At 37.1% G+C, this 23,733-nt stretch overlaps 1 protein-coding gene across 1 annotated transcript in view; it reads right to left on the reverse strand.

Moving 5' to 3' along the window:
* The window catches only part of LOC109388440 (dystrophin), a 1,592,311-nt gene that overhangs the window by 22,415 nt on the left and 1,546,163 nt on the right, over window positions 1-23,733 (reverse strand). Inside the window, exon 51 of the mRNA XM_019653146.1 lies at window positions 21,744-21,976. Within this exon, the coding sequence (XP_019508691.1) occupies window positions 21,744-21,976 (233 nt within the window). The remainder of the gene's footprint in view (window positions 1-21,743; window positions 21,977-23,733) is intronic.

The raw sequence follows: 23,733 nt of genomic DNA on the forward strand, positions 1-23,733 counted from the left end.
GCAGTGAGCGGCCGTCCAGAAGCCGGCGACCGATGTGCCTCGCCTGAGAAGAGCGCAATGATGGTACCAACTTAGGCCAGTGAAGCAACGTCCTCCACAACTAGACTGAAGAACAAAACGACAGCACTGTTCCCATCCCCCCAATTACCCAATAAAAGTCTTAAAAAAAAAAAAAAAAGATTTCGATCCATCTCTGTGCAGTATTTTTTTAAAAGATTTGTATTGGGGAATTGGGGGAAGGGGAACAGACAAGTTGCTGTCCTTTTGTTTTTCAGTCTAGTTGTGGAGGACGTTGCTTCACTAGCCCAAGTTGGCACCATCATTGCGCTCTTTCCGGGTGAGGCAGATCAGTCGCCGGCTTCTGGACGGTGGCTCATTGCGGCTGCTGGCCGCTCACACTGGCTGCTGGCTACACACGGTAGCCCATGGCAACCCACTACAGCAGCAGGGGCTGCAGCCTACGCTATCGCTGGCGACTCATGACAGCCCAGCTCCAGGTTGAGCTGTTGTTCAGCATCTCAGCTGTAGAGGGCAGTGTCACTGGCCCTCATATGTGGGATCTGAACCAGGGTACTCTGCCGTCCCAAGCCAGCTCTTAACCAACGCGCCACTCGGCCGGCCCTCTGTGCAGTATTTCTATCACTTGAATAATTTCACAATCTTGCCTTGCATTTCATCTTTAGGTACTCCCTCATATTATTACTTTTTCCTCCCACAGTTCAAATAATAATCAGCCCTAGCAGTTTAGCTAAGAAAACAACAGACTGGTATTTATATGAGGGGTGTGTGTGTGTGTGTGTGTGTGTGTGTGTGTATATGTGCGCGCGCGTGCCAGCGTGCATGCATGCAAGCTGAGCCTGTGTGTGCATGAGAGAGAGGAGGGAGGGGAAAGAGAATGAGCATGAGCTTGGTCGTTGCTGAGCACAAGAAATTAGTTTCCAGGAATGCAGACCTGGGGCTCAGAAATAGGACCGTGGTGAGGCCATTTCCACAGGTCTCTACGGGGGTCTCTCTGGGCTGCAAAAATATTCATGTCTGACATTTTGATCTTGGCTCTCTGACAAGTTCTCCATTGCCTTCCTGCTCAAGATTTAGATTTCCTATTATTGCCTCCCTGGGTATATTTTTTCACAGAATGGTTGAAGATGGTAAGAGAGCCTATTTTAATAGATCATCTTTCTTAAGCAAACACATTTTCATCTCCACTCTTTTTATTCCCTAGATAACACCCTAAGGACTAATTATCCATGCAGTTGATTAAGCTGCAATTTAAATATGTATTTATATGATACATGTAATTTGTATATGTGACTACATATGTGTGTATGTATTTATGTGTGTGTGTATACATACACACACGCACATACACATACATAGTTTCTTGCCAATAAACCTGGGCTGGTATCTGGGTATTTAGCAATGGTACTGCTTTGGGCAAATAACATGTCTGAGACTCCTCCTGTACAAAACAGTGTAATACCAGTTAGTTTACACTAGAGAGGATTAGAAATATTAAATATGATGTGTATAGTAGAGTACTGCCTGGTACCTATATACCAGGGCATTATAAATAATAAGTAGAAGCCCCCAGAATTTTACAGTAGCATATTATTTAGCCTAACATTTTTGGTCAAAAGGAATTTATCAAAAGCAATTTGGCCATCTTAACACCAGAGAGCAAGGGTTTGGGAGAGCATCTAATTCTTACTTACCATGCTAAGTTTTTGTTACATATAGATCTCCTTTGATAGCATTCTATATAGGTATTATATATTCACAGAAATATATAGGGTATGTGTTTCTACAAAATAATATATGAATATTGGGGTATGTGATAAAAGCTGCAACCAAACAATCGCATGCAACACATCTCGATTTGTAATACAATCACAATTTATTTGAGCAATCTATTCAATTTTGGACATTTAATTTTTTTCCACCTAGCCCCTATTTGAAATAATGAACTTATCTGTAGCCAGCAGCTGTGATATGCTACTCGGATTGCCTTTCAAAAATGAGGGACTTCCTCAGCTTCTAGGAGTGCTTCTGGTAGACAGCCTTCAGCTGTCAGCCCCCTTAAAGGAATGGCCTTGGCTGAAGAGCATCATCTTGTCCAAGTTTATGTCTCCTTCCCTGAGAAGCCCACGTTCAATGAGTGACTGCATATAGAGTCATAAAAGTCGGGTCCTCTTTCCCCAAATCGTGAACAATTCTGAATGTAACTTCAGCTTCAGAGCTCCCTGGATGGTCAGAGGAGGCCTCTAGTGAGTCTGCAGCACAACCCAGCTTCTTTTGTCCCCTCCCGTTGACCCCAAACCACTGCCAGATGAACATACTGCACGCTCATCTGTATCTCAGGGCCTGTTCCCCAGGAACCCCAGCTGTGACATTAGTTTTAAGTAAATAAACCCCAGGCATTTGGCACTGATTTCTATAACACTCTAGTTCTAAAGGTCTCCATGGCATAGGGACAAACTTTCGTATAATACCACACGCATTTTCTTCTCATTTCTCCTTCATCTACTACTTGGGGATCGAAGGTAAGAATGATTTGGAAGAATGGAAGTAGAGCGGGATCCCTACATATCTCTCTGGACTCAGACGCACCTGTCTCTAGGTAGTCATTGAGTTTTTCAAAACCATCTCATCTTTCACCTGTGTGCCCTTTCCATTAGACTCCAAGAGTTTCCTTCTAATCCAAGTAAAAAGAAATCTCATCCATTAGGAAACTACACATTTTCTGAAGCACCTGGAAAACAATTAGAGTGAAACAAGCTTTTCTCTCTCTTTTGAAAAAAAGTTTGTAGCGTCAAACGGCAAGGGGCTTGGAAACACTACCTTTGACCTTTCGATTCCATTGCAGGTTTGAAGGTTTGATTTATTTATGCTGTGAAAATAGCCATCATAATTAATTGGTTTTTCAAGCGTCTATCATTTTCCCCCAAGGATAACTGCCATGATTAGAAAGAGGAACCTCCATGCAAACTGATTCAATCATCTATTATAAAATTAATATTTGTTTTAAAGAGCAACATTGTTTACTGTGATGAATGGTGTAAAAGACCACTGTTCTATTAGAACAAATTGAAGATGTGAGAAGAACACAGAGGTAGAACCAATTCAACTGCAGAGTAGATATCTATTTACAAAGATCTTAAAATGTGCCTTCAATCCTGATAACTACAATGTGACATGGAGTTTTCTATCCCAGTTTTACAGATGTGCAAACAGGATCGTAGAAGTTGTGGAGCTTTCCAATAACACACAGACAACATTTTAGATACCCGACTCCACAAAAGCTCATGCTATGTCTACAAATATGAGAAAAAGCAGGAAGAATGTTCACATAACATTAAAGTTCCTCTATATTTGACGGGAGGGTGGAGTGTCCGAATTATAACAATAGTGCTCATTACTATGATACTCAATTTTTGTTATGGACAAAAGCTGATATTTGGAGATGTCATCTAAGAATTGACAAAGAAAAATAGGAAAAGAAGAAGGAATAAAATAATGTAATGACAAAATGTTTACTGTTTATCAGTGTTGGAAATCCTTGTTTATATATGTTTATGTAATATATTTCTCTTGATGTGTAATGAAAGAAAATGAATATGTATGTTCATTTCTATTCCTTTTGAAATGACAAAAGAGATGGCATTCTGTGTCCTCTTTCTCTTTCCAGCATTTAAATTGTACAATTACTTATATGACACTACCATGATTTAGGAAAATACAATTAAACAAAAATGTACCATTGTTATAAGACTGTTAGTCTGGTTACAAAGGAATTATGTTTGGTTGAAATACTGACTCCTCTGGGAAACCTTTCATGAGCCACTGTCAGCTCCCTTTAACATGGAGTAGTGACTAGAGTAGGTATTTGGGTAACTTGCACAGTATCTCATTCTGTAGCAACCAAGGAATGAGGGTGGGAAGTCCTATCTTCCTTGTCACAATGATTGGTTCAGGTGTGGGTTTAGGACTTAAGCTAGTCCAATCAGAGAGAAGCTCAGAACTTTCATTTGAGGGTCAAGAAAGGAAACTTTTCTTTCCTTTTTAAAATATAGTTTGGTAGGCAAAAACGTATCCTGTAACTGCTATGATAATGTTTAAGGACAAAACTGAGCAATGAAGCTGGAACCTTGAGCATGCCATGCCTGAAGCCCACACAATCTTTATGATACATAAGTAGATGAATTCTCTTTCTTACTTAAGCTAATTTGAATTAGATTTCTTTTTAGTTGCAATTGAAGATATTCTCATTTATGATCAGCTTTAATCTAAAGGAATATCCTGTTTTTACCCACACATACAATGTATTTTATCATACCTCAAATTGTCTGTTTACTTTTTGTTTTTCTCACATTATAAAAAATATCAGCTTCAGGAAAGATTTCCAAGAAAGAATCCATATCTCTCATAATTCAGTTTGCAAAGTGTTGATACTTATTTAATTTTCTCTGTTTATCTATAAATAAGGTGACTATATATCCAGTTTATCATGGACAATCTTACTTAACTCTTGTTGTCTGGCATTATTAATAATGGTACTCATTTCTATTCTTAAATATATTATTATTTAGGCAATAAATCATGTAATGGACCATAAGCTGATTTTTAAAATCAGCCCCATTATTCCCCTTTGTAAGCTCAGTGTGACAGGCACATGCCCTTATACTGTCACCTAACTATGACAACCTCGCAGACAGCAGGAACTAGCATAGACCTCATCCTCCATAGGATCCTAGCTTCCCTTTGTTGCATTCTTTCAGAATCTCTTAGCCAGCAACCTGCTAAGAATTGATGAACCAGGCTGCACGATAACCTATTTGAGAAAGTAACCATGTTTTGTGTTTAAAATGAATAGCAGATATACAGTAACACCTTGGTTTGCAAGCATAATTTGTTCTGGAAACAAACTACTCGTATTGCAAGACATTGCTCGTTTACCACGTTACAATGTCTTAGCAAAATATTTCCTTGTCTTGCAGAACACTGGCAAACCACATTACTCGCAATCCAAGGTTTTACTGTATTTCCTTTTTCCACTTTTGGATGATAGGCATGGCTGTGTCCCTGAAATCTGGATTTCCTTGCCCCCCGCCAAATGTGTTAAAAGCGCTTTATATTGGAGAACCTTGAATTGTAGAAAATGATCTTGAATGACCAAGACTCCTATGTAAGAAGAAAAGGCAGAACTGTTATATCTACTGGGAGATTTCTTTTCTGCATACCCATAAGCCTCTCAAAGGCTCCTGAGGCACACTGAAGAGAAGGGGAAACCCTGAAAAGTTACCAAGACCCTGGAGTCCCTGACTACTTTAGAAGAAAGGCCCTGAGCCAAATTTCACTTTATTAAAAAAAATACATATGACATTTCCTATGATTTTGGAGTTGAGAAATAATTCAACTGGATTTTATCTGTAAGGTTATAAAGAATTATTCTACTATATTTTCATGTCAATGAAGAATAATTTAGATTCAGTGCTTGAAACCAAATAAATTCATTCTTAAAGGTACAGTTTAAGAATGTGATGGTATGATTTGGTAGTAATAATATTTGGGGGGAAGGGATTGCTTTTCTAATAGGGAAGCTATAATTGGCATTTGCATAGTTTCTAATGATGGTAAAAACAATCACACCTCGGATTTAGAAAATTTGCAGATCAGGTATATATATATATTCTATTCCTTGAAGAATTGTAGGACACATGATCCTCATTTCAAAATATAAATAAAACTGAAGGGAAAAAACGGGAAACAATACAGGGCTTTAGCATTGAGATTATACCTTAAAACACAAAAATTAAAAGCAATGGGAGGTGGAAAAACCCCAGTATGTATCATGACCACATACAACGAGTTGCCACATAATTAGAAGTTATTTGAAATAAGCAGGTATGCACTGGGAGAACAAAAAAGACAAAATGATAAAAAAAAATCTGCTCCTCCCCTACCCCACCTTACAAAATGCTTAAAATCACAACCACTAAGTTATATGAAGAATCTTCCAATGTAAGGGAATAGATCTGACACATTTTATATGCCTTAAATATTGTATAAGAAGTTTAATCCAAAAGTTTAAACTTAAACTTTAAGGGTAAGCAAAGGAAGATAAGGTAGAACATGCTTCCTGGTTATAAAAACATCTATTTAAAGAGGTGAAGGCTTGGAGAACATCTCTGATTGCAATCTCTCTGCTTAATATTGAAAAAGTAGTTTTCTGTTCAGTAAAGAGGAGTTAAAGAAAATAAATGAGAGAGACACTTATATGTGAACTAAGTCTATGTAAGATCTTTCATATCATGATGGGTTCTTCTGAGGGTGCAATTAGTACTATAATCAGAAGTACCAAAGGTATCTAATGATAGGCCCAGGGGACAGCTGACATGTGACACACTGATGAACAGTAGTCTCCAAACCCTTTTGACTGCACATACCTACTATTAAAAAGAAAAATTGGGGCTGGCCGAGTGGCGCATTGGTTATGAGCTGGCCTGGGATGCCAGAGGGCCCAGGTTCGGATCCCACATATGAGGGCCAGTGACACTGCCCTTTACAGCTAAGTTGCTGAACGACAGTTCAACCTGGACCTGGGTTGCCGTGAGTCGCCGGCGACGGCATAGGCTGCAGTCCCTGTGGCAGTGGGTTGCCATGGGCTACCGTGTGTAGCAAGCAGCCATCGTGAGCGGCCAGCAGCCGCCGTGAGCAGCCGTCCAGAAGCCGGCGACTGATCTGCCTCGCCAGAGAAGAGCGCAATGATGGTGCCAACTTGGGCCAGTGAAGCAACGTTTTCCACAACTAGACTGAAGAACAAAAATGACAGCAACTTGTCTGTTCCCCTTCCCCCAATTCCCCAGTGCTGTTTCCATTCCTCAATTCCCCAATAAAAATCTTAAAAAAAAAATTGGCCCACATATCAATCCATATTCATTCAAAATTTTATACATGTGCTACTATATTAATATATTATGTATTTTAGACAACAAAATGTTAACTTTAAAAGAATAAGAAAAATAAATATAAATATAATTTATGGTTTTTCTTATGCTATTGTATATTCCCACTGAGTATCTCTGTAACTGAACACTCAAAGGAAGAGGCAAAACTTTCCACTTCAAAAATGTGAAAAGTGCATGATTTTCATCTTCTAGACTTCATATAGGAAAACATTGAACTATATACCGGCATTTTAATGCCTTTAAATGTGGTCTTATATTGTGTGTTTCACTTTAAACTTCCAAGTATATATTCATGGAATATTTTCAATATAAATTATTATATGTAATATACATATTTTTATAGACAACACTGATTTTATAGAATGCTGTGTTAAATTCTTTCCCTTAGGTATTCATTCCAAAGGAGGCCAACTATTTGGTCTCTGGTACGTATATCATAATGAGCAGCACAAATGCTATCCTAGTAACAACTTCGGAAATTACAGACATACTAAGAACAAAGATTTCTCACAGATAAATGTGCTAAAATCAAACTATGTAAAGAAGTCAAGCAACTCACAGAGACACACACATTCGACTCAGATAAGGTAACATTCTCTAAACTATGCTCCTCAAGATGTTTTACACAAACGATTTCCATGGAGAAACAGGGGGGAAATGATGAGCTGAACGATGTGCAATAAATAGTCCTGCAGGACTTTTCAGGTACTTGGCTATGGATATCTATGATAGGCAAAGTTCATGCACACATATGTCTCAGCTTATTTGACTTTTTTCTGAGGAACATCTATTCACATCTGATGGCTGGAGTGTTCTGCAGAGTAGTGGGGCGGGGGGAGGGGGATGTTGAGATGGTCTACCACCTAGGAACAATAGTATTATTTCCTAGTCAAAATCTTAACATTCATCATTTTCTGTTTTCTTTTTTTCACCAGCATAAAATAGACAACTGAGATCGTGAGAGGCAAGAGTGGCTGTTCTTGTTGAAGCATGTTAGGAGGAAGAAGGAAAAATCTAGAAACCTGGGCCTTGGGACAGCACTACAAAAAGAGCACATGGGTGGCCAAGTAAACATGGGCTTGTGGTGAAAGCGTGAGAAGACCATGTCAAGGAGTTCAAAGGTGTTATGAAAAGGGCCACATGGACAAGGAAGAAAAACTTGATCCTTTAAAAAGTTTTATATTAAATGGGCCATATTGCCTATTTTCCTGTTTGATCATCATGCTAGAACTTGTAATCTTTTAATTGCTTCTATTGGGTCGTTGGGAAAGTCATGACGAATTTTTTTGTTTCTCAATTCAAAAATGCGTCATGACTTTCCCGACGACCCAATACTTTTCCTTGAGTTCCATGGGTGTGTTTGAGTCTTAATAAGCCAGAGTATGAAAGCTGATGACCTAATACTATGCATATTGATCCTAATGACCTCTTCAGAATTTGTCAGGCTATTTAAGCTACTCTGGAAGTGACTGCTTTCTCTTGCCCCCATTTAAAAAATATTCAGAGGCAAAAAGACAGAAATGAATAATATAATTTTATTTCTGTGATATCTAAAATAAATTTAGACGGAGGACATACGTGTTACAGCTATCTAGAACAGCTCTCTCCAGTAGTGATTTCTGCAGTGATGGAAGTGTTCTATTCCTGTGTTGTCCAATACAGTAGTCACTAGTCACATGTGGCTACTGAACATTTGAATTGTGCCTAGTGGTACTGATGAACTGATTTTTAAATTTTAATTGGTTTAAATTTAAATAGCCCCATGTGGCTAGTGGCTATTGTATTGCACAGTGCAGATTTAGAGAATCATAGACAATGCATGTGTTTAATTAGGAAGTTATTCCTTGACACAAGGAGAAGAAATATAAACACACTGTATTTCAATTTCACACTTCATTTATATCGTTTCAGTGACTTTTGTATGGTATGATTGTAAAGTAAATCAACCAATGTCTACTACTACTACACATTTAATACTAGGGTTATTTTTTTACATTCACACCTCCGTATCACTTCTGTAATGAGAAAACTAAGAAGACAGGAATACAATCACATCATTTTTAGCTAATTAAAACCTACTTAAGCCTAGAGGAGAAAATATGCATTAGTTAAGAGTATCCTGAAGAGGTGATCCAAGATGGTGGATTAGGTGAGCACTGTACCCACCGGCTCCCAGGATCACACCAAAATGACAAATAAATTATAGAACAGTCAACCTTGGGATTCATCTGAACAGTAGCTGAGCAGAACCACTAAAACTAAGGATTTAAACAAGAAGCCACGTCGAGACTGCTGGTCAAGGGCCCAGTACTGGCCCGTGTGCCGAAACTATGCTGAGTTTGTAGAAATCACTGACCACATCCCGTAGCCTCCTGTAACCCTGCCCTGCCCACCTAGAGATGCATTGCCAGGGGCACTCTGGGCACCTGGGTGACTGGCCCCACCCCCACAAACCACAGAGGAGGTTTTTTACAGCTGTGAGCAGACAGTCCGCAGCACCCTGGGAAGATTTTGGTGGTGAACAGTGACCCAAACCTGCACCGCAGCCACTCAGGAGCAGCTCTCGGGAATTTGCAAGCCTACAGTGGAGGCTGGCTGCAGTGCCCTCGGGGAGTGATACAAGGTGGTCGTAAGATACAGGCGTAAGATCTGAATCCGCATTAGCGTTGCAAAAACCACCAGTCACTTCTCTACCGGTCACGTTTCATGACTCACTTGAACTCCACCCCACCCAGCTAGTGCTGCATCGCTGAGGGCCCCCTCAACATCAGGTCAACCAGCCTCTTTCAACAGCTGGGACTTACAGGCAGCTGACAGGTGACAACAGGCCTTGAGGCCCTGGGCCTTTTGCTAAGCTGCCTCAGGCCTAATATAGGTGGCAGCCAGTCTCATTTCACAGAGAAGCCACCCCCACATGCCTCCAGGTCCAGCACGGGCAGCAGCCATCCACATACAGCTTTAGGCACCTACCAGGTAGCCACGGGCAGGTAACAGGCAGGGCTGAAACTGCCCTGCATGGAAGCCCTGCCCAAGAAACACCAGAAACAACACACCTGTGGCCAGCTTCAGACCACAGCAGAGCACTACTTGGTTTGACCCACAGGTAGCACACCCAAAGGGGGTTCTCAACAGGCACAAGAGCCTACAAGGGTGAAACCTCTGCTGAGGGGTCAAGCCCTCACACAGCAGCTCATACACTGTGGACATTGCCAATCCTTATAGCTAGTCAGCCTGGGACTCAATCCCACCTACTGACGTGCCAAAAGCCACCAAGGCTCAACTACAACAGGAGAACACTCTCAGCACAAGGGACACTCCTGGAACACACGCACAGGAGATTAGGGAGACTGAGCATTTGACCACAAAGGATACATACTACATAAGGCCACCCAGCAAACACTGAGAAACATAGGTGATCTACTTAATACATAGAAGCAAAGACAGAGAGGCAGCCAGAATGAGGAAACAAAGAAACACATTCCAAATAAAAGCAGCAACTTCCAGAAATGGAACTAAATTAAACAAAGGCAGTCAACTTCCCAGATTCAGAGTTTAAAACACTGATAAGAATGCTTAAGGAACTTAGTGAGAAGTTCAACAAAGAGATAGCAAGCATAAAGAAGGATGCAGAAACCATGAGAAATAACCAGTCAGAAATAAAGACTACAGTAACTGAAGTGATAGAAGGAATGACCAGCTGATTAGATGAAGCAGAGGATCGAATTAGTGATTTAGAAGACAAGGTAGTAGAACTCACCCAATCGGAACAACAAAAAGAAAAAAACAATAAAAAACAATAAAAATAGTTCAACAGACCTGCGGGACAACATCAAGCGCAACAACATTTGCATCATAGGAATACCAGAAGAAGAGAGGGAGTCATATTGAATACCAACTATAATTAAATATATATTTATATAGTCACGGGATGTGCAGTACAGCATAAGGAATAGAGTCAATGGTATTGTAACAGCTATATATGATGTCAGAGGGGTAGTAGACTTGGGTGGGGGGTTATCACTTTGTGAGGGGTGTAAATGTCTAACTATCATGTTGCTTTGTACACCTGAAACTAATATAAAAAACAAACAAATAAATAAACAAATAAAAGAGTATCTTATTAGGAGGCAAAGCCAGTTGCCTACACAATATCTATCCTTTCCTTCTTAACTAAAATAACACAAATTTTATTCAGAGCAGCAAGCTTTTAAGATTAGGTCACCAGTTTTACTCTGAATTATAAATAAACATAGCTACGCCTTTAAAATACTCTAACATCCCAGGGTCCCTTGAAATCAGGAGTGGTCAAGTGATGCATTTCTCGTCACTAAGAAGACCTGTTCCATGTGGGGATGCCAAAAAAGGCATTGTTTTCTTTATAAATAGGAGCTGACACTCCTGGCACATGCATTTCCTCTCCTTGTTTCCTCCTTTTCCATTCTAAAACACAGATGTGATGCTTAGAGGCAGTGTAGACATCTTGAGACCACAGGAAAGTATGAAAGCCACATGCTGAGGATGTCTGGGGATGGCTAAAGAAGGACTGGGACACATGATTCTGTGGCTGCTGGACCTTTCCTGGAACACATAATTCTGGAGGTCTGGCTACGTGAGAAAAATTCACTTCTATCTGGATAAGCTATTGTAGTGAGGGTTTTGTCACATGTAGTCAAACACAATCCTAACAGTATTAATCTGAAAAAAAAGCAACTTTAATTTCTAAAATTCTCAGAGTCTAAAATTATAATTGCTTTTGCTTGATGTGGTAAATTTAATTCCCAGGAGCCTTTCATTCATCACTGACAAAAACAGACATAAATCATGCTGCATTTATGCGTAAAAATAAACATAAATATGCATATGGCTCTATAACAGATTGTTACATTCCAAATGCTAAGTAAACTAGTCATCCATGAAGATTAAAGTAAATCCACAATATTTACAAAACACCTAGTATGTCCTTGGCTGCTACAGGAAATAGAATACTATGCCTACCATTAAGGAAATTTAAATTCATTCCAAAGGCTAGAATGTAAAAAGTGAAATGACAATAAATGTTTTAAAAGACAGGATCAAGACAATAGAAACAGCTTTACAAGCAAATATATAGTTAATGGACAAAATAATTTTTGCAATGAATTATTAAGAAGACCAATACAGATTGGAGTTATCAAAACAAATTTCACAGAGAAGGCAGAGATAGATCTCAAAGGCTTCAATGTTCCGACAAACCAGTCAACTCTACATTTCTCATCATTATAATCAACTTTAAGACATGTGAAGGGACCTTAAGTCACTGGTGTGGTTACTTCATAATTGGATTTGCTTAGAACTTACACCTTGAAATGCTCGCATGGTTCTCATCAAAAAAGTTTCCTAATTCAGAAAATTCTCATTTTGATTTAGAGAACAGTTTCACTGTAAAATCTCATTCTATATAGCTCCTTGCCTGCTTGCATTATTTCTAACTGCTATTATCTGCCCTTGATAACTGTCCTCTTCTAGTGCCTACTACTTATTATATAACTTAAAAAAAATAAAATAGAACTTGGGTAAGTGTGGTAAAGAGGCACTTTGATTTTTACGTCAAATGTCTCATAGGGCATTTATGGTCCTATCTGAGGCAGCTTTTTATGATTTTCACATAATATGACACGACAGAAAAGCCTAGCTTTAACGGAGTTGCTACAGATTATTTTTCCTCTCACCACAATCTAGTTCTTTGTGTTTTAGGGAGAAAAAGCAGGAAGGAGTTAAGTATAAATTATTCTCTTCTCTCCACTTTTTAAAGTAGAGATTTACTTTTGCCCCAAACCTTCCCGGTGGCTGTAGTTTTTCTTATTTCTAGTTGGAAGGTTTAAAAATAATCCTGGAGCTAAACATAGATTAAATCAGTTTGTGGGGAGGGTAACATCCATCATTATGAAGTTTATTCTGCTTCCATAATCGAAGAAAAACAATGTCAGGTAAATCAAGGCATTTCTATTTTTAAGATAAATAATAAAGAAGATATTCTTTCCTTGAATAAGTTGAAGGAAATACATAATTCTTGACTATGATGCTCCTTATTTACACAGGACACAACACATAAAGTTAAGGGAATCTGGAAGGATTTATGAATTATTAAACTTATATTCAAAGTTATTTTTATAAATCAGATAAAGAATTGGCTCAGATCACTCTAGGGACCCTAGTATTATTTTTAGTGAATTCATAAAAGATCACAAGAACACGGTCAAATCTTACTGCTTCTCTCTTGAAGGCAATGCAGTTATGATCACCTTGGCAATTTGCTGATCAACTAGCTTAGTTTATGAAAATTAAAAACATTAGAGCATATCAAACACAAATAAACATTCACCTTTAGGTAATCGAGTAAAAATTAACAAAACATCTGGAAAGAGAAGTCTAGTTTAATCTTCTTCTATATGAGGGAGGCAGGTACATATAAAAAGGAAGAAAATAAATTATTGATTAATTCATTATAATATGTATATGACTGAAACCACCTTATCATTTTTTTCTTGTGTCAATTACTACACTTTGCCTTTTATGCTTCCCTCACAGAAGATGCGCTCTAAAATTAGAGTATATAGTGTTCCTATTTTTAATCCCCAAGAGCAGATAATACTGATTTATTTCACCAGCAAGTGTTCAATAAGTAACAGGTGAATCAAAAGTTAGTCTTACACCAAAGCCCTTAAAAGGTAGTCATTATATTTCTAATGAATCTGCATGACACTGTAACTCAGGGTTCTCCAAAGCAGGCATTTGAGGGAGGAAAAGAAACACATTAGTAGTATTTATTATCATTGTAGACTTTAAAATATCTACTTTATATGTATGTTAATAATATGTATACATATATTTATCACTTTAACCTAAGTACTCATATACAGAAAAGTGTGGATACATGTACAAAAACACTTACTAATAGTGATGTGTGATTATCACTTTAGCTCATTCTCAGTAATTTGCTAACATACATGGGAAATCAAATTTAAATCCAAACTTTTACTCTACTACTTCTTTCTGTCATTTCCTAATAGTCCCTTACCTGCCTTTAGTGTGTTATGTAACATGGGTTTTCAAAGACAATTTGTGGAACTAAAGAATGAAGGAACAAAGAACCATGCATCTGACATTACTTAACATTACCCTAACAGAGCAATAATAAGAACTTACATGAAAACACACTGTAATTTCAGTTATAGATTTCAAGGACCCAAAATTATTGCAAAATATAAAATTCCAAAAGCAGTAATAATATTGAGGGGATAACATTATATAGCTTTCAAAAAAGATTAAAAGACATTGAATTACTTATATTGCTTTCTTATAAAAGAGCTAGAGAAGATCCCAGATTATAGGTATTTTTATTAAAATAACAAAAGTCATTTCATATAAACGAACCCATATCTAGACTCAAGCAAGGAAATCTGTAAATAGAATTCACTATTTAAAAACAATGACAGACATAAACTTCCTTATCAGGATCCCACCGATATTTCACTGAAAACACAGTATACTGACATTTTATCAGAATTCATGTAAATACCATGGTTCAGTTTTACTTGATAAGGTTTTGACAGAAAATTTTACAGTGAATTGAATTGAAATATAATAAGATGTGCGTTTCCTTTCATAGACTTTGAAATACGTGGTCTGGTAAAGCTTATGTTTATCTTTAAGCAAAAAAAGTGTGTAGTATCATTTTCCATAAAAATGTTATTATGAGACTTAGAAAATGAATTTTTTTTTGTGTGTGTGTTTGCAACTCTATGACCTTTATATGTAAAGGGAGTTTATTTCATCATGACCACAGAGTATAAGTCACATTACCGACACTGACGTATCTTTACATCCTTCAGTGAAGGTGATAGTGAACTTGGCTCATTAGGCAAGGAAAGGAAATTGTATGCAAGTGGAGCAGTAATCCACAGTTATGAACTTTCTACAGGAGACATGTATGCTTGGTACAAGATAATTGCAGTGCAAAAATCTGCAAATATCTTCAGCCAAACAGACAACAACATTATTCTTTGTAGAATGCAACACACACGTATATATGGAAAGATGGCACACTCTGGTATGGTGTTTCTTAAACAAGGTTATGAACAACGAACAGGTGAGATTATAAGGGCTGGATGGCTATTTGATCAAAGAAAAGAAAAATCAAAATAATCAATCTCGTCACCCTAAAATGATTGTCATCCAACTTGTGAAATCCGCTGGATACCCAGGGAAATAAACCATTTAGTTGGTTTTGTTATAATTTTGGTGGAGAAATGAGGAGAGTTGAAGGTGGTGATTATCATGATCTAAGCAATATGTGGAGAAATAGGAGGGGTTGGTCATAGAAAAAAAAAGTAATCATTATCTATTCCCAAGAAGTCTGGATTTACATTAGGATACTTACATTTACTGAATGACCTTACACTGATTAATTATAATGTCTGGAACTTTTTTCATTTGTTGAATGAAGGAAGCTATTTGTGATACTCACTTTTCTGCTATGCTCATGACAATAAAGTAATATCAATGAACATACTTTATCAATTGTTTTTAGTTAAACAACCAGTGTCATGTTTTCCACACAATGTTCCACCAATCCTTCTAGGTTCATGCGAGACAAGTCTTTTTGTCATCCGATTGTGGTTGAATTAATCCAACAAAAGTTATAATCAGAATGATTCTGGAGCCATTCAATTGTTCTTGGTGTTGATATGGCTCGAGTTTAAAAAAATAATCATATAATTTTTATTGAAGACTTTCACCTTAATAATAATAATAAAAATAAACACATCCAAGTAATTATTTCCCATTTAAATATACACTGTACCCACTAAAATTGCTTATTCAATCTTTGGATAATGAAATCTCCCAGGTAGCGGTGTAATGTGTAGTTAAAAATGAATCTTGAACAATGCTATTATCATCTTGTCCAGAATGGCTAATTTGTCTCAAGCCCCACCTGGAGGTCTTAGTAGAGGATAAACTCCTTTGCCAATTCAATTCTTTATTCAATACAAGGGCCTGTGGTTCAGATTTAGTGGTGAATTACCCTGAACACCTGGACAAAAAATGACTTGAAAAAAGACTATAATTTATTTAGCATGGGCAATCAGACACCAGTAGTATAAAAATAATGATATCATATGGCCACCCTATGATGTGTTGATAGCAACACAGTTCTCCACTGCCACAAACATCTCAGATTTGCCAGCTGCCTCCCTATCTCCCCAACCTCTCTCTCCCTCCCACCTTCCAGTCCTTCTTTCATTTCTCCTTTCCTCCCTCTCTTTTTTCCTCTCTAACTTTCTTTCCTCCCTCCCTCCCTCCCTCCCTTCTTTCTTTCCTTCCTTCTTCCCTCCTCCCCTTCCTCTGTCTTTTCCTCCTTCCTTCCCTAAGGGTCATATGTAATCAGCATTTTCAGAGAAAAACTCTAGACATATTTCTCCCTTATTTGATAGATTAAGTCATTAAAAGAAAACTGTGAATAACTGTCAAAACAATTTTGTTTCAGAGCAATTTTACTTACACATGTGACAAAATATGGAACACATTTTGTAATCAGATTTCTCTGACATTAAACTATAAATTACAAATCCTTTGCTATTAATTCACAATTTTAGAGAATAAACTTGGAGATTTATGCATGTTTTACTTTTCAAGGCTTAATTAGCATAGTTTACATCTCTATTTCTCTACAATAGTATATATTTTTTTACTCTCTAAAATTAAGCAGTCGGGTTGCTTAATTTTTTTACATGGCTATATTTTACAATCTTTTAAAAAATTAAAGTTGTAATTTAACTTCCATTTTTTTTTGCCAAATGGAATTCACCTCGTAAAAATTATTTTCATTTCAAAATGGTAGAAGCCCCTTATTTTCTAAAATTAGAATTTAATCAAACAACTTGCGTTAAAGGAAAACAGAAGGTAAATATCAAATATGATTTCAAATTCAAGGTGAAGAACTATGAAAATCTAACTATTCAAATCCCATGTCCTTATCCCCTTTCTGGGGACAATATTTCAATCATTGCATGTCTAAGGTTTGGCCTGCATCTCATAAATTCAATACTCGAGTTATATAATGTTTTGTTACATCATCTTGGCTAACTTCTGATATTTTGCAGCTATAATTTCCAAACTCCAATGCCTGTTAAAAATGAAGCTTCCTTATCACATCTCATCCACATTATCCTTTAAGAAATCTACATTTATTAAGAACCAATTACTGTATGTGCAAGGGTTAAACCCTTATATTTAGGATCCTGAGACATAAATGGTCTTTATTTCAGGTCTCCATGATGCAAAGTTGGAATAGATAAACATATTGCTTAGCTCATGATAATCACCACATTCAAATCTCCTTTATTTGCTCTGCCCTTCACCCTATTCGACATATCCTTGCTTCAGTTCAGTGGATGTTTATTGTTTATTGGCTGCTCAGCATCCTTTCCCTCTTCTATTTTCAAAGACCCTGGTTTCTTTGGGGGAAATTACCTCTTCCTCATGAGGGGCTTTGGAAGGAGTGGGATTTAAATCAAAGTTCTCTGCTCTCCTTTCACGAGGAGATGGGTGAGTGACCCAAGCAAGGTCAACTGGACTTTCTGTTCTAGAGCTTTAAATTTTGAATAGTTACATAGGATGGAGAAAAAAAGAATATCACCAAGAGCCTTGAGTACTTCCTGCTAACTAGATGTGCAGGCATGCTCAGGTCTCTTTTCTTTCTTTAAACCTTTTTCATGGCCTTCATGCTAATCCCAGCAAATTTACTTTCTGCTTGACTTAATCAGAGGATGTTTTCTGTTGCTTGCCTCCAGAGAACCCTAATTTATATACAACTCAACTACATTTGAGGATTTTCGTTCTTTGTTTAAAATCCTTCAAGGGTTGCCACTGCCTGCAGGCCATAAGCAAAACTCCTTAGTCTGGCAAGGAAGGGTTCCCATTTTTTAGCCCCACCCTTCTCTATTCAACCTCATCAATTTCTTCCTCATCATATACCCTGAATTTTAGCCAATAAAAGTACAACTTCTATAACACACCATATTGTTTCCCATTTTAGTGAAAAGTACAGTTTGTTTCCTTTCGTTTTATTGACCTGTTAATTACAACTTGTTCTTTAATGCTTGGCTTAAGTTTTACCTTTTTTTCAAGAAGCTTTTCCTGACATCTGTTCTCTTCCTTGGCTTAGTTAACTGCCCTCTCCCTGAACTAAGTCCCTAGAGTATCACCCAAAGCATGCCCAGGGAGCAGAAAACCATGATGGTTAAGGGTGGGGACTCTGGAATCAGGCTGCTTGGGTTCCAATCCCATTGCTGTCTCTTTACTACTTGACCTTGGGCAGCCCACATTTAACCTCACTGTGCTTTAGTATCAATCTCACAGTGTTATTGTGAGCATTAAGTAGTACATGAGACATGCTTAGAACAGTGATTGGCATATCATTAGTGCTAAACATGTGCTAGGTATTAACCTGAAATTTACTTCTATTATAGTGCTATTATTTTATTTTAATTAAAGTTTATTGGGGTGACAATTATTAGTAGTTACATAGGTTTCAGCTGTACAATTTTGTAATACATCATCTGTATATCACATTGTGTGTTTGCCACCCAGAGTCAGTTCTCCTTTCATCATCATATATTTGATCCCTTTTACCCTCATCTACCACCTCCTTCTCCAATGACGCAGCAATCCCTCTCTTGGGTATCTACCCCAAAAATCTGAAAATATTTAACCGTAATGATATATGTGTTCTGATGTTCATTGCAGCTTTATTTACGGTGGCTAAGACATGGAAACAACCAAAGTGTCCTTTGATAGACGATTGGATAAAAATGACGTGGTATATATACACATTGGAATACTATTCTGCCATAAGAAAAGATGAAATGCTGCCATTTGTGACAACATGGATGAATCTTGAGATTATTATGCTAAGCGAAATAAGTCAGATAGAAAAAGTCAAGAACCATATGATTTCACTGATATGTGGCTATTATTGGTTTTCTTCTTAACTTTCTTTAATCTGTACATTCCTATCTTGTGTATTTCCCAGGCACTTAGTAGCTCAATATAATTTTATTTTAAAAATATATGAATACATAGGTATTGATAGTGTTTTACAGTTTATCAAGACCTTTTGGACTTTACCTCATTTCTCAAACTTCAACTATTAAAGTCAGGACTGTTTCATTTAAAATCTTCCATAGAGGAAATATTTACTTCCTGATATCATAATAAATACTTCCCTGAACTTAACCTTACTTTCTTGTTGCCCTCTACATACACACACATTTGTTTAATGTTGATTTAGGGTCATTTTACTGAACATTTAGTGACTGCAGCTATAAAAGGCAAGAACTGGCAATGTCTTTATTTTTTTATTATTTTTTTTAGCTGAGCCATCCTGCCAACTGTTGGCAGCTCAGCGGCTGCTCAGCTCGGGCCGGGACTTGAACCGCTGTTGCTCAGAGCTCACACTCTTGAGTGAGCTCTTAACCTACTGAGCCACTCGGCCGGCCCATCTTTATATTTTTAATGAGTGGAAGAAGCAGGAAAAAACACCCCCACTATTTAGCAAAAAAAGGAATACACAGCCCCTGTCCCCCCGCCCCCGCCTCTATACCACATTTATAAGTCCTTGCTTTCTATGACCCTAGACATGGCATCTGAACTTCTCTAAATTAATTTTGGACTTAAAGACTATCACTTTGAAGAGGCATCAAATTAGCCATCCTTTCTAGAAAAGATATATTTATTTGGAGAACTCTGAAGACTGCTGAATAGGTCAATGCTTTCCTTAAAGGCAAGGCTCACAAACCCTTTCTAAGGATGTGTGGACTTTGTCTCCCATTCTCCTATCTAGTAGTTTTTATAGGAGGCCGTAATGTCAATGGCGGAACGGGGTCCAGATATGGTAACGCACTCTTATTATCGTATATTATTATTATATGACACACAGTTTGCACAATACAAATGCCACGAGTAGGCAGATGCACACAGAGCTCATTGTAGAACCTAATATTCATTACTAACATTAGCTGAATACTTGCAGTAAACAAGATGAGGTAGGAAGCATTTTTTCATGTACTACCTAATTTAATCCTCACTACAACCTGTAAGGCAGATAGTATCATTATCCACATTGTACAGATAGAAAAACCCCAGGTGAATAACTTACCCAAAGTTGCACAGCTGTAGAAGTGGAGCCAAGCTTTGAACCCAGACAGTCTAACTCCAAAGTCCAAGCTTTAACCATTATAACATACTATCGCCCTCGAGGTACTGGTATAACTCAGCATGATATTGTGAAAGATTATACCTTTTGTTTCTCTATGTATCCACATACTGCAAGTGTAAAAAGCTTGGCGTGGTGCCGGATATAGACTCTACATACAATATATGTATGCATATGCATTTTACATCACCAAATGGTAGCAGTGTATACAGTAAGAACACAGGCTTTAGAACCAAACTTAGATTTGAAGCTTTGCTCTATTACTTACAAGGATCATGACTAAGAGTCTCAATAGCTTTTTCCAAAAAATGGTTACTAATACTTGTTATAAAGCAATAGTAAAACAAAGTGTGTGTGTGTGTGTGTGTGTGCACACGTACACGTGTGTGTAATATTTAAATATCTTTATACACACACACACATATATCCATCACTATGTGTTGAGTGTGAAATCTGTGTGCTCTGTACCCAGAAGAGGAAACCAAGATCCGGAAAATGATTTGACCACAATCATGTCATTTGCAAATTACAAAGAAAGCCCATTAAATTCAGGTCTTCTGAGTCTAAGCTCAGGGTACTTTATATGCAGGTTGTTTACTATCAATGTTTTTTTATTTCTGCTGAATTGCTGACATTTATTTTAAAAAGAGATTTGCGTGCTTACTCCTTGTTTTTTCAAAAAGTAGTTCTGTAACAATTAAATACCTTCAGTATAATTTATTACTTCTTTACAAAAGCCTTGAAGATCATTACAAGTGAAATAATTATACTGTGTAAATCTTTCAAAATTAGTTTTTTATTCATTCACAAATATAAAAATATATAGTATATTTGCTCCAGCTAGGTACACTGCATTTATATAAATGCATGCTTATGTTTCTAGCTGATGTCAGAATTTTGCAGAATGGAATCAAATGAGGCTAAGAAATGCAATCTTTATATTAAAAATGTGTTCATTTGAGTATGGCATTGCATAAATGCCAATGTTAAGATCTAAGATATTTAATAACATATTACGTTTTGTTACTATTCTTTTTTTTAAATTTATAGCTAACTTTCAATTATCCTTATCACCAGAGTAGGGAAATTGGCACGGATAACTCAGAAGAGTGAATAACCAATTCCCAGATTATTATATTCGATTCTGTAATATATTATGACTGCAGAGTGCCAAAACAAACAGTTTAAATGTAAACAGCTCAATTGACCTACTTCTTTGATATTAAATAGATTTTTAAAATACCAGTTGTTTAGTGAATTTAATTGAGCCCACTTTACTTGTAAGGTTTATGTTTTTCCCCTTGTATTATTGTTCTCTTTTATTTTATGGCTGTTTTAGATAATTGCATTAATTTGTTTCCTTGATCATACTTGGGCTGAATAGAGTAGAGAGAGTAGTGTGTTTGCTGACAGAGAAAAGCTGCCTAAAAACTGGTGGGGAATGGTCTAGGAGAGTAAATTGACTTGTGGAAAATCTTCATTTGCAAGAAAAGCCCCTACCAGCTTTTCTCTTTTGCCCATACCTTCTGCTTTATGATCATCTCGTTGATGTCTTCAAGGTCACCCACCATCACTCTCTGTGATTTTATAACTCGATCAAGCAGAGACAGCCAGTCGGTAAGCTCCGTCCAAGCCCGGTTGAAATCTGCTAGAGCAGGTACCTCCAACAGCAAAGAAGAAGGCATTTCTAGTTTGGAGATGGCAGTTTCCTTGGTAACCACGGGTTGTGTCACCAGAGTAACAGTCTGACTAGGAGCTAAATGTTTTTTTTCAAAAAGGACAAAAACAACAAAAAAAGAAAAATTAGAAATACAAGCTAAGAAGACAATTCCATTTTTTAAATTTATTTTTATTAAATTTATTGGGGTGACCTTGGTTAGTATAATTATGTAGGTTTCAAGTGTACATTTCTAAAATACATCATCTATATATTGCATTGTGTTCACCACCCAGAGTTAGTTCTCCTTCCGTCATCATATATTTGACCCCCTTTTCCTTCTTCTACTGTCTCTCTCCCCCTTACCCTCTAGTAACCCTAAACTGTTGCTTGTGTCTATGAGTTTTTGTTTGTTTGTTTGTTTGTCTTGTTCCTTCGTTGCTTTCAGTTTCATATCCCACATATGAATGAAGTCACATAGTTCTCAACTTTTTCTGCCTTATTTCGTTTAGCATAATAATCTCAAAATCCATCCTTGTTACCGCAAATGGCAGTATTTCATCTTTTCTTATGGCTGAGTAGTATTCCATTGTGCTAATATCATACTTATGGTGAAAAACTGAAAGCTTTTCTTCTAAGATCAGGAACAAGACAGGGTTGCTCCCTGTCACCACTGTTATTCAACAGAGTATTGGAAGTCCTAGCCAGAGCAATCAGACAATTTCAATAACAATAAAAGAACCTTAGCTGAAGGGCAACAATTTGAACCAAAGTATTATTTATGGCATTATACTTTTTTTTTGTAAGAATGTGGATACTTTATATAGTATTACATGATAGAAAATTCAAAGACTCAGACTATTAATACACATTTCATTAATACCCAATCTTTCAAAATGATTTTGCTTATCCTCTGGCTGGACAATTAGTTTAATTTAAATAGCCTTTGTCAACAACAATTATATAGATTATAGAGTTGGTTAAAAAAAATAAAGAGAGCATTCAGACCTTGTCAGGTGAGTAATGTTTACTTACTTTTTCCATTCAAGGAAGAAAAAAAGCAAAAGGAAAGATTGGATAAGATCTTATTTCTGACTTAACGATTTCCTTGAATAGGAAGTAAATTACTTTGGAGGTGGACTCTAGGGAAATCAAAGCCAATGAAATGTTCTTGTCTTTGCTCTGTGTTTTCTATTGGGAGCAGTTTACCATATTTTTTTCCCCTTTTCTTTCCGACTGGTAATAAAGTGGCCAGCAGTGAGGAAAACCCAAGCTACATTATTTTTGGAAAATCAGAGTTTTTCTACTTGCCTATGAAAAACTGTTTCAAGGTCATTAAGACATATTAAATTAATATTAAAAGTGTTGAGCACTGTAGTATAAGATAGCCTGTGGTAATATTTAAGATGTGAAGGTCCTGAGTAAAAAAGCACTTGGGAGAGAATCCTATTCTCTGCCTTAGAAAGTCTGTGACCTTGGTAAAGTTACTTAACCTCATTTTTCTCCTCAATAAAGGAGGGATAAAAATAGGGTAAATGTGACAGGGGCAGTTGTATAGATTCAATGGCGAATGCAAGAAATGTACATAGAACAATGGCAGAAAAATAACAACAATAATATTAGCATAGTTCCTGACACTCTTAGGTAATGATGTTAGGTATTACAATTTGTATAAACACCTGGTAAATAAGAAACACAGTGATACGCAAATATGGTGAGAAGCTGGAGATCAGGAGTAGAAATATGTGAAATATGTGGGGGAAACTCAGGCGAAAGTCTCTTTGTGGCCCTATACTTACTGAAGGGGGCTGAACTCGCTGGTGTGAATTAATACTGAATACTAGCAAAAGCTGGAT

Source organism: Hipposideros armiger, unplaced genomic scaffold, assembly GCF_001890085.2.
Source record: "Hipposideros armiger isolate ML-2016 unplaced genomic scaffold, ASM189008v1 scaffold_197, whole genome shotgun sequence".
Lineage (NCBI taxonomy): Eukaryota > Metazoa > Chordata > Mammalia > Chiroptera > Hipposideridae > Hipposideros > Hipposideros armiger.